This window comes from Rattus norvegicus, chromosome 1, assembly GCF_036323735.1.
Source record: "Rattus norvegicus strain BN/NHsdMcwi chromosome 1, GRCr8, whole genome shotgun sequence".
Taxonomy (NCBI): Eukaryota; Metazoa; Chordata; class Mammalia; order Rodentia; family Muridae; genus Rattus; species Rattus norvegicus.
Genome location: NC_086019.1, coordinates 69,333,456 through 69,346,474, shown reverse-complemented (window position 1 = coordinate 69,346,474; position 13,019 = coordinate 69,333,456). Strand labels below are relative to the sequence as shown.

Genomic DNA, 13,019 nt, shown 5'->3' with positions numbered 1-13,019 from the left:
ACTTCAGATCAATCTTGCTTATGAATATCGATGCAAAAATATTCAATAAAATTCTTGTAAACCTAATTAAAGAACATGCAAAAACCATCATTCACAAAGATCAAATAGGCTTCATCCCAGGGGTGCAGGTTGGTTCAAGATATGAAAATCCATTAATAAAATCCATTATATGAACAAACTCAAGGAAAGGGGTCACATGATCATCTCCTCATGGGCAGAAAAATCATTTGACCAAATACAACATTATTTCATGTTAAAATATTGGAGAGAACAGGAATTTAAGGCTCATACCTAAAGATAATAAAAGCAAAACATGGAGTGCAGAGCTAAACAAAGAAGTCTCAGCTTGGAAATACCAAATGACTGAGAGGAACCTAAGGAAATGTTTAATCAGGGAAATGCAAATCAAAACAACCCTGTGTTTCCACCTCACAACAATCAGAATGGCTAAGATCAACAACAGATGCTGACAAGGATGTGGAGAAAAAAGAACACTCCTTCGTTGTTGGTGGAATTCCCAACTGGTACAACCACTCTGGAAAAAAGTCTGGAGTTTTCTCAGAAAATTGGACATTGCATTATGTGAGGACCAAGCTATACCAACCCCTGGGCATATACCAAAAGGTGTTCCAACATAAAACAAGGACATGTGCTCTACTATGTTCACAGCACCCTTATTTATACTAGCCAGAAGCTGAAAAGAACCCAGATAATCTTCAACAAAGAAATTGTGGTACATTTACACAATGGAGTACTACTCATCTAGTATAAAAAATGACTTAATGAAATTCATAGGTAAATGGATGGAACTAGAAAATATCATCCTGAGTGAGGTAATCCAATCACAAAAAATACACATGGTATGCACTCACCGATAAGTGGATTTTCGCCCAAAAACTTGAATTACCCAACACACAATCCGCAGACCACATGAAGCTCAAGAATAATGATGACCAAAGTGCGGACACTTAAGTCCTTCTTAAAAGGTAGAGGAACAAAAATATTCATAGGTCGACATATGGAGACAAAGTTTGGAGCACAGACTGAAGCAATGGCCATTTAGAGGCTGCCCCACCTGGAGATCCAGCCCATATACATATAGCCAACAAACCCCAGACAATATTGCTGATGCCAAGAAGTTCATGCTGACAGGAGCCTGACACAGCTGACTCCTGAGGGCTCTGTCAGAGCATGGCAAATGCTAGGAGCCAACCATTAAACTGAGAACAGGGTCCACAATGGAGGAGTTAGAGAAAGGATTGAAGGGACTGAAGGGATTTGCAAACCCATAAGAGCAACAATACCAACCGAAAAGAGCTCCCAGGGACTAAACCACCACCAAAAGAGTACACATGGACTGACAATCCTCCCACTGCATAAGTAGCAGAGGATGGTCTTGTTGGGCACCAACAGGAGAGGAAGCCCTCAGTCCTGCCAAGACTGGACCCCCTATTATAGGGGAATGCCAGGGTGGAGAGGTGGGAAGCGGTAGGTGGTTGGAGGGATACCCTCATAGAAGAAGGGGGAGGAGGGATCAATGGATGTTTATTGACAGGAAAGTTGAAGAGGGGATAACATTTGAATGGTAAATAAAAATAGCCTAAAAAAAAGCTATTTACTGCAAGCCAACAGCTGATATTAAATTAAGTGGAGAGATACTTGAAGCAATCCCACTAAAACAGGGGAAAGATAAGGATGCCCACTCTCCTCATATCCATTCTGTATAGTACTAGAAGTGTTAACTAGAGCAAGAAGAAAACAAAAAGAGATTGAAGGGAAAAAATTGGCAAAGAAGAAATAAAGGTATTACTATTTCCAGATGACATGATAGTATACATAAGCAATTCCAAACATTCTACCAAAGAACTACTTCAGCTGATAATCAACTTCAGCAAAGTGGGCAGATATAAAATTAACTCAAATAAATCAGTAGTGGTTCATTATACAAATGATAAACACGTTGAGAAATATATTAGGGAAATGATTCCCTTCACAATAGCCACAGATAATATAAAATATGTTGGGGTAACTCTAACCAAACAAGTGAAAGATCTGTATGATAGGAACTTCAAGTCATTCAAGAAATGAAAGCTGGAAGATCTTGGGCAGATAGATCCTAAGAGAACACAAATGCCAGCCCAGGCTACTATATCCAGCAATAATGTCAATTAGCATAGATGGAGAAACCACGATATTCCATGACAAAACCAAATTTACATGATATCTGTCTACAAATCCAGCCCTACAAAGATAATAGATGGAAAATTCCAACACAAGGAGGGAAACTGCACCTTAGAAAAGGCAGGAAAGTAATTTCTTTGCCACAAAACCAAAAGAGAGACACATAAACATAATTCCAATTCTAACAATGAAAATAGCAGGAAGCAACAATCTGTATTCCGTAATATCTCTTAATGTCAATGGACTCAATTTCTAATAAAAAGACATACATTAACAGGCTGGATACATAAAGAGGACCGAGCATTTTGCTGAATACTGGAAACACACATCAGAAACAAAGACAGACACTACCTCAGAGTAAAAGGCTGGAAAACAACTTTCTAAGCAAATGGTCCCAAGAAAGAAACTGGAGTAGCCATTCCAATATTGAATAAAACTGACTTTCAACCAAAAGTCATCAACAAAGATAATGAAGGACGCTTCTTATTCATCAAAGGAAAAATCCACCAAGATGAACTCTCAAACCTAAATATCTCTGCTCCGAATGCAAGTGCACCTACATTCATAAAAGAAACCTTACTAAAGCTCAAATCCTATATTGCACCTCACACAATAGTAGTAGGAGATTTCAACACCAACTCTCATCAATGGACAGATCATGGAATCAGAAACTAAAGAGAAACATACAGAAACTAACAGAGGTATGAACCAAATGGACTTAACAGATATTTATAGAGTATTTTATCCTTAAAAAAAAGGATATATCTTCTCAGCACCCCATGGTACCTTCCCCAAAACTGATGTTATAATTGGTCACAAAACAGACCTCAACAGATATAGGAAGATAGAAATAATCCCATGTATCCCATCACCACATACTAAGGGTGGTCTTTAACAACAACAAAAACAAGAGAAAGCCCACATACAAGGAAGCTAAATAATGATCTCATGCGAATACTGCCCAAACTAATCTACAAAATAGAAACAGAGGGAGCACTACCAAATTCCTTCTATGATGTCACTATTACACTTATACTTTGACTATACAAAGACCCAACAAAGAAAGTGAACTTCAGACCAATTTTCCCTATGAATATTATTGCAAAGATACTCAATAAAATTCTCACAAATAGAATTCACCATGATCAAGTAGGCTTCATCCCAGGGATGCAGGGATGTTTCAGTATATGGAAATCCATCAATGAAATGCACTATATAAACAAACTCAAAGAAAAAAAACCACATGATCATTTCATTAGGTGCTGAGAACGCATTTGACAAAATTCAACACACCCTCATGAGAAAAGTCCTGGAAAGATCAGGAATTTAAGGCCCATACATAAGCATAGTAAAAGCATTTTATAGCAAACCATTAGCTAACATTAAACTAAATGATGAGAAACTTAGAACAATCTCACTAAAATCAGGGACTAGACAAGGCTGCCATTCTCTCCCTACTTATTCAACAAAGTACTTGAATTCCTAGCCAGAGCAATTAGACAACAAAGGGGGGTCAAAGGGATACAATTTGGAAAGGAAGTAGTAAAAATATCACTACTTGCAGATGATATGATAATATTTATCTATGGTTAAGGGACCCAAAAAGTTCCACCAGAGAACTCCTATGCCTGATAAACAGCTTCAGCAAAGTGTTTGGTTATAATGTTAACTCAAATAAATCAGTAGCCTTCATCTACTCAAAGGATAAACAAGCTGAAAAAGTAATTAGGGAAATGACACCTTTCACAATAGTCCCAAATGATATAAAATACCTCGGTGGGACTTTAACAAGCAAGTGAAAGATCTGTATACAAGAACTTCAAGTCTCTGAAGAAAGAAATTGAAGAAGATCTCAGAAGATGAAAAGCCATCCCATGTTCATGAATAGGGAGGATTAATATGTAAAAAAAGGCCATTTTACCAAAAGTAATCTATAGATTCAATGACATACCCATCAAAATTCCAACTCACTTCTTTATAGAGTTAGATAGAACAATTTGCAAATTCATTTGGAATAAAAAAAACCCATGACACCAAAAACTATACTCAACCACAAAAGAACTTCTGGGGGAATCACCATTCCTGACCTCAAGCAGTATTACAGAGCAGTAGTAATGAAAACTGGATGGTTTAGTACAGAGACATGCAGATAGATCAGTGGAATAGAATTGAAGATCCGGAATTGAACCCACACACCTATGGTCACTTGATATCAGTCTGAAGGTTCCTCAGAAAATTACATTCCACTACCTGAGGACCCAGCTATACCTCTCCTGGGCATATATATACCCAAAAGATGCTCCAACACACAACAAAGACATATGCTCCACTATGTTCATAGCATCCTAATTTTTAATAGCCAGAAGCTGGAAAGAACCCAGATGCCCTTAAACCAAAGAATGGATACAGAAATGCTCAAATGCTCCAATGGAAAAAAGATAGGATTTTCAACAAATGGTGCTGGTTCAACTGGAGGTAAGCATGTAGAAGAATGCAAATTGACCCACTTTTACAAAGTTAAAGTCTAAGTGGATCAAGGACCTCCACATCAAACGAGATACACTCAAACTAATAGAAGGGAAATTGGGGAAGAGTCTCAAACACATGTGCACTGGGGAAAATTTCCTGAACCAAACACCAGTAGCTTATGCTCTAAGATCAAGAACTGACAAATGGGACCTCATAAAACTGCAAAGCTTCTGTAAAGCAAAGGACACTGTCATTAGGACAAAACTCAATCAACAGATTTGGAAAATATCTTTCCCAATCCTAAGTGTGATAGAGGACTAATATACAAAATATACAAGGAATTCAAGAAGATAGACTCCAGAGAGCTAAATAACCCTATTAAAAATGGGGTACAGAGCTAAACAAAGAATTCTCAGCTGAGGAATATCAAATGGTTGAGAAGTACATATACAAATGCTCAACATGCTTAGTCATCAGAGAATTGCAAATCAATACAACCCTGAATTTCTCCCTCATACCAGTCAGAATGGCTAAGACAAAAAAGTCAGGTTACAGCAGATGCTGGTGACGATGTTGAGAAAGAGCAACACCCCTACATTGTTGGTAGAGTTACAAACAGGTATAATCACTCTGGTAATCAGTCTGGAGGTTCCTCAGAAAATTACATTCCACTACCTGAGGAGCCAGCTATACCTCTCTTGGGCATATATATACCCAAAAGATGCTCCAACATACAACAAAGACATGCTCCACTATGTTCATAGCATCCTAATTTTTAATAGCCAGAAGCTGGAAAGAACCCAGATGCCCATCAACCGAAGAATGGATACAGAAAATGTGGTACATATACCCATCGGAGTACTATTCAGCTATCAAAAACAATGACTTTATGAAATTAATAGGCAAATGGATGGAACTGGAAAATAATATCCTGAGTGAGGTAACCTAAACACAGAAACACACATGGTATGCACTCATTGATAAGTGGATATTAGCCCAAATGCTTGAATTACGCTAGATGCACAGGACACATGAAACTCAAGAAGGATGACCAAATTGTGAATGCTTCACTCCTTCTTTAAAAGGGGCACAAGAATACATTGGTAGGGAATAGGGAGGCAAAGTTTAGAACAGAGACTGAAGGAACACCCATTCAGAGACTGCCCGACATGTGGCCCATACATATACAGCCACCAAACTAGATAAGATGGATGAAGCAAAGAAGTGTAGGCCAACAAGAACTGGATGTAGATCTCTCCTGAGAGACACACCAGAATACAGTAAATACATAGGCGAATGCCAGGAGGAAACCACTGAACTGAGAGCGGGACCCCCGTTGATGGAATCAGAGAAAGGACTGGAAGAGCTAGAAGGGGCCCGAGACCCCGTATGAACAACAATGCGAACCAACCAGAGCTTCCAGGGACTAAGCCACTACCTAAAGACTATACATGGACTGACCCTGGACTCTGACCTCATAGGTAACAATGAATAGCCTAGTAAGAGCACCAGTGGAAGGGGAAGTACTTGGTCCTGCCAAGATTGAACCCCCAGTGAACGTGATTGTTGGGGGTAGTGTGGCAATGGGGGGAGGATGGGGAGGGGAAGCCCATATAGAAGGGGAGAAGGAGAGGTTAGGGGAATGTTGGCCTGGAAACCAAGAAGGGGAATAACAATCGAAACGTAAATAAGAAATACTCAGTTTAATAAAGAAAAAAAAAGTATTGGCTTTGAAGCAAGGAAAAAAATGATCTTTAACTAGAAAACTCAAAATAATTTAGTAAGATAGTCCCTCCAAGCAACAGCTTAGTGTGTTCCCATTGCTAGTTACATTCTGATGTAAGTAGTACAAAAGAGCATGACAATAGAATTCCTTCATTTTCTGACACTCTTTTGTTACTTGTAATGTGAAAGAAAAAATGCAACCTCTGACTATGGGGAATTAAACACAATTTGTTGCAGAATGTTGGATCACACTGTGAACTCCGAAATTGTCTTACTTACTGAAACCAAAACCATTCCTAGTTGTGGTGTGGCCCATCCCTGAGCACACAACTTGATTCTTTCTGGCTGGAAGATAAACATATCCGACTAGTATACACCTTTCGTCCAAAAAAAAAAGGTAAATATACTTTCAAGACAGAGGCATCAATGTTTGGAACTGATGTCTGAGTGGCAGGCAAAGTGATTAATTGGAGAAAGATTTCACTGGATAGGATATGCGCAAGACTCATGAGCAGATATAGGATAGGATATGCAGTTCAGGGAAAGAGAAAGGAAAAAAATGAAGCAGTTTTACAGGGAGCATTGTAGGAGACATTTTAAGAGAGAATAAGCCTGACAAAAGCAAAGTCAGAATGAGCTAGAGAATGAGAAAGTGCTCAAAAATTAGAATAAACTAGTCAGAATTAGTTTGAGGCTAAGAGAGAGATATGGCAGAATGAATCAGTCAGCTTTGAGAGGGGTTTGAGCCGGAACAGCTGAGTTGACCATCCAGCTAGAGTTCAGAATGACCAAAAAGAGGAGTGACCTTGTTCATCAGTAATTTTTAGAGGCTTAAAACAATCTAGGCCTAGATGAGGTTGTACATTGTATGGAGGCTAAAACCTTTCCTCACCAGGCTTACGTTAATAGAGTGAAGACTGATGACTTTAAGTCATTTCCAGGACCCTGGTGGAAATAGATGTGATTCCATCAATTAGTCCTCTGACCTTCAGTATGCCCCTAGGTCTCTGACCTTCAGTATGCCCTGACCTCTCTTCATGCTACACTCTACGAGATTCCATCTGGATTCTCTTTTGGTGTTTCATCAAAGCAATCCAAGGAAAACTATGACTAAAGGACACAGGTACTTTTTATATAATCTTAAATGCATTGTCTTCAGGTTATGCAATATTACTTTTAGTCCATCAGTTTCACTGGAAACTATGTGTCCTGTGGTAGATACCACTAATTATCCAAAACGTCTTAGAGAAATAGTTTCTTGTTGATTTTTCACTATTTGCTGAATGAGGAATGGTATTTTATAATAAGCTGCCTCAACTTAGTTAGTGGTTTTGTGGCTTTTCAAGGAATGCAGAGCTACCATTACAGTAAGCAGATACATTGTACAAATTAAGATTTGTCTTCCTAGCTGTTCTGTCCCCATCAAATGGGTCCCTGAAATGTGTGACTGTCACTGGGAATATATGAAAACATAGAGATTCCCCTCAGATATAAACATATATTTAAAAAGGAAACATTCTTACTCATCTCTGCCTCAGAAAACTCAAAAGAAAAATAAACTTAACAAAAGGTGGAGAGAATGAATATATGATTACAAATATATTTAAAAGGTTTAAAAGGATGACTGATTTTTGAAGAAAACAGCAGTAGACCTATGATATCTTCAGTCTCTGACGTTTGACTAGTTCACTGTATCAGATATGAAATCCCAAATAACAAACAGGCGTCATAGCCATTTTTAAATGATTGCTTACTCCCATAACAGCTGTACCACTCTTGAAACAGTCAATACCACTTGCCTAGAAAGTCATCATTCTACCATGCTGGATACAGTGAGAGTATATTGTCGACAGTTTATATTTAGTTTTCTATACACTACATCATTAGTGCATAGTGCCATAGAAATGTGCTCTTACTAACTAGTTATCATCACCAAGCAAAAGCAATGTCAGCCCCCTCTGGTGTTTAGGCACCTCAGTCATCACATACCAATTAATCACAAAGAAAGATCATGTCCGGAAATGAAATTTGATTTGACAATTTAACTAATTTTCATTTAATAAATCCATCTGCTTATAGCAAAATTGTCCAGACATACATATTATCTCTCTTTAAGATTTTATTTCACTTCACTCAGTAATGTCTACAGTGATAAATGGTATTTTCTCATAAAAAAACAATTGAACATTGGCTATAGTTGAAAACCAAATAATGATAAATTACTTTGGACAACTAGAATTTATTCAGTAAATACTTTTCTGGATTTATAGCATCTGGGTCATTTTATGGTTCACTTTCTTAATATCAAAATATATTTGTCATTGGACTTCCATTCTATACATGATGATGACACCGTCTGAGATGAAGAAGACACAATAGATTAGTTTACAGAACACCTCAAATAATCCAGAAATACAATACATATGCATAACTCAATTGTAGACCTCAGACAGGCCACATTATTTCCTCGACTCTAAGGTTGAGATCTGGTGACCTCTAGAGAACTGAGGAAATAACAACTTCTCTGAACTCTACAATACTCTCTTAAGAACTGACAGCTGAAACTTCTAATTCTACTTTGGTAAAAGTCACCAGGGGAGAAGACTTCAGAACAACATTCTTGACTGTTCAATTTTACATGTAATGACCATTGCTACTCCAAGTAAAATAATAATTGGTCTGAGGGGAGGAGAGGTCACTAAATCATAAATACATATCTGAGGCACAGGGTGCTTCTTTGCGTATGACCACCTTGGGGCCGTCATGCTGAGAAAAGAATCCCAGGAAGAGAAAGGCTGAAGAGACGGTAACAGACAACGATTTGAGAGCAGAAGGAAAAAAGGTAAAATGTGTGAGTATTTGTAAGTGATCATAGATGATATTAGGACATTGGACTCAATGTGGATTTTGGCAAGGCTACAGAAGACACACAGAAACTCCTAAAGAATGGATCAGGGAGAAATTAAAACAAGTTGTAGAAACACTGCTTTCCAATTCAAACTTTTCCCTTTCTTTACTGTTAGTGACTGCTGAGCTCTGTCTTATTGGAAGAGAAGTCTGCTACTCATCAGATCACATAATGTTTCTTTAAAAGGAAGCAGAGTTTCGATTATGAGGAAATTTGACTAGGGGAACCTGATGAAGGAAACTCTTTGTGTTTGGTTACCATGCTTAGCTTTGTGGGAAATTTGTATCTATGAGGTTTAGTCTTTGAGCTCTTGTACAAATGGAGACTATAGACATTGATGGACTTCGTCATAAGCATTTCATGGAGGATTCATTAGTATGTTGTTTGTGTCACAGATTGTAACATGGTGCACTTTGAGTTCAACAAAGTTTTCATGAAATATTTCAAAATAACTTTCATAAATAAAATCAGATTTAAAAGTTCTCAAAGCATCAAATTGACAATAATAATAACTTGTGCTTCATCTAATAAACATGGCATATAATCAGAACTTCTAGGCTTACAACTATTATAACCTTATGTTTGTAATAGGGAGTAAAATGTGTTTCATAAAGCAATGGAGTTTCTTGTAAATAAAGATTTCATTTGAACAAAATTTCCTCTACCTCAGATTGAGAATGTAATTAATGGGAACAAAATTTTGTGAGTTTGAAAATACACAAATTGATTAAGATGTAAGAAAATTTTCTGAGCGCATAAGAGTGGATATTTAAATAAAGGCATTTATAAATATTATTTCCTTCAGCCTTCAACCATTAGGCACAAATCGTTATTCAAATGTTGGAAAACATTCTCAAAGAAACTAAAAATGTGAAGACTGACCAGAAAATTGGGTTCTTTGGGATATTCTTTTCTCTCACTCCTAAATTTCGCTCTGAGCAAAAAATATTCTAAACAGTACTGCCTATTATGATAGTAATCCCACATCTACCAGTGTCAATGGTAGAAGTTGTCCCTTATCACATTGCATGTTGCAAATATACTGTTAATTTACAAAATTCAATTTTTATTACCTTAATTAGAAAACCACATTATTTGGGTATCAATAAAGCAATTATCTGGGTTCTTAAACTAATACTGATTTGGTTTCCATTTAACCACATTTTGCATGGGTTTATGTGTATTTCCCAAAGTTAAATGTATACCATTTGATTGTTGGCCAATTATTTCAACAAGCTCATTGCTGTGCTTCAGACACTAGATATTTTGTGCCTGGAGTATTAATGAGACACTGTGTCTTTGAACATACAGATATTTGAGTACTTTGTTCCACATTCAGTAGCTTTCATATGTAGCACTGATACATGACAGATTGAATATTTATGATAGAGAATGTTGTGATCCTGTGACAAAGTACAAGTGGCCTCAGCCTTATCTTTTGAGTTAGTATCCTCAGTGAGAGGAGGAACTGACCATATGGATGCCAGTGAACTGTCTATAGGAGTGATCATCTTGTCTCAGACTGTGATTGGAGTTTTGGCTAATTTCTTTCTCCTGTACCACTGTATGATTCTTTACTTAACAAGGTACAGGTTGAGGTCTATAGACTGTGTTCTGATGCAGTTAAGTGTAGCCAACATCTTAACAATTTTGTCCAAAGGCATAACCCAGACAATTGCAGCTTTTGGCTTGAAAGACTTCCTCAATGATATTGGATGCAAACTGACTTTCTTTGTTCACAAAGTAGGTAAAAGTGTTTGTATTGGTAGCACTTCCTTTCTCAGTGTATTCCAGGCCATCATCATCAGTCCCAGGGATTCCAGATGTTCAAAGCTTAAAGTAAAAGTGCACAAGTATATTTGTTATTCTGTGTACCTGAACTGGGTGATATTTTTCATTATAAGCATTATTAATCTTTTGCATCTGAGGGCAAAATATAACAATGAAAGTACAATAACTCTGAAATCTTATGTATACTGCTATTCTGTTCGTCATGACCCAACCAGTGACATCCTACATGCAGTATTGGTGTCAGGTCCTGACATAATTTTCCTAGGTCTCATGATGTACAGCAATGGCTTCATGGTTCTAACCCTGTATAGGCATAAGCAAAAGATGCAGCAAATGCCCAGGATGAATGTTTCTTCCATATCCTCCCCTGCATCCAGAGCCACCAAAACAATCCTTCTCCTAGTCAGTACTTTTGTCTCCTTTTACACAATCTCTTCTCTATGTCATCTCTTAGTAGTTATCTTGTATAATCCCAGCTGGATTCTAGTGAATGTGGCTGCAATGTCTGCTTCGTTTTTCCCCACTGTTTATCCCTTTCTCCTCATGAGCCATGATTCTTGGGCACTCAGCTTCTGCCTGCTCTTGAAAAGGAATAGATATTTTCCCAAAGACTCTAGCCAAGAACTGAACTGAAAGCTTCTGGTAACTTCTAACATGGTTATTAAATCTCTCTGAAAGAAATGTCAGCATAGTAACAGACATGATAATTAACTGTGGAGGCTTTTGCATGAAAGGATGCATACCCCTGTTTTGCAAATGAGTGTGTTCACACACACACACACACACACAAATATATATAATGAATAAATATATGTATGTAATTATTGGAGTCATTTTCACACAATATAGTAAAAGAATGTAACCAATCATTTTCATTATACAGCAAGCTATATATTTGCATGATCATATAAAATAGTTAAATTATAAGAGCTACTGAAAATTAGATAAACTTTAGGTTTTGGGTAACGGTAGTAAAATTAAAACAAAAGAAAACAAAACAAAATGCTAAATACTTTTCTCCTGTTTTTTCTGGATTTAGGGTGTTTTACCATGAAGTAAATACTATACCTGTTTGATGGAAGTCTATGTTTATATCTTATTTGTTCCTTTGCTCTGCTGCATTCAATACTGCAGCCTATTACTTTTAAATAGAAGGTACAGTTATGCCCTACATTTGCTGTTCCTCTTGTGCATATGTGACATTGTATGTTCTTTCCCTAATCATATCTACACTTTGAATTCAAACATATACCTTTAACATATTTCAATGTGCTCTGAGTGTGCACAAAAGAATTTTCTACTTTGGATATAGCTCTGCATACATTTTTGAAATGGAATCCAAAGAAATGTGTCTCATATCTGCTGCCTGAGTCTCCTCATGAATCAATGCACAACAGGCAGACTGTATGAACTCTTGAACAGATCATCTTAAACAATTTTTACTTCCCATAGAGGACGTATATCTGTATGTATGACTTGTATTTGACTATTACAATTTTGTGCTTTATATTGTCTCTCTGTTTCTACATGCTCTGATAAAACTCACTTCTTTGAATATTAATGAATCAACATATATAATGACTTCTTCAGTACCAAAGAGATGGATCAGCAGTTACAAATTTGTTCTCTTATCACAAAGCCTAGAGTCCAAGTACCTCCATGCATTAGCTAACCTTTGACTGTAACTCCAAATCTAGGAATGCAATGTCCTCTTCTCAAATTCCCAGGCACTCAAACATGAATACAAAACATAAAAACAATGAGAATAAGTCTCAAGAATACTTTGCTTTCTTGACCTACATACTGTGTGTATTGGAGAAGTTCTCAGTGTCTCCTCAAATGCATGGTAATGCATTGGAAACTTGGTGCCATTTGGGATGATGTTATACATGAGGAAACATTTCATGTTCCAGCTCCATCTCACTACTTTTCTTTCTATGTGAGT

At 37.1% G+C, this 13,019-nt stretch overlaps 1 protein-coding gene across 1 annotated transcript; it reads left to right on the top strand.

Moving 5' to 3' along the window:
* Window positions 1–10,759: 10,759 nt before the first annotated feature.
* Vom1r16 (vomeronasal 1 receptor 16) lies at window positions 10,760–11,707 on the top strand. The gene has a single exon (NM_001167549.1). The coding sequence runs from the start codon at window positions 10,760–10,762 to the stop codon at window positions 11,705–11,707; it is 948 nt and encodes a 315-aa protein (NP_001161021.1).
* Window positions 11,708–13,019: the final 1,312 nt, after the last annotated feature.

Excerpts from the sequence above, each read along its gene's own strand:
- Vom1r16 (NM_001167549.1), top strand. The coding sequence starts at position 10,760 with ATGGATGCCAGTGAACTGTCTATAGGAGTGATCATCTTGTCTCAGACT.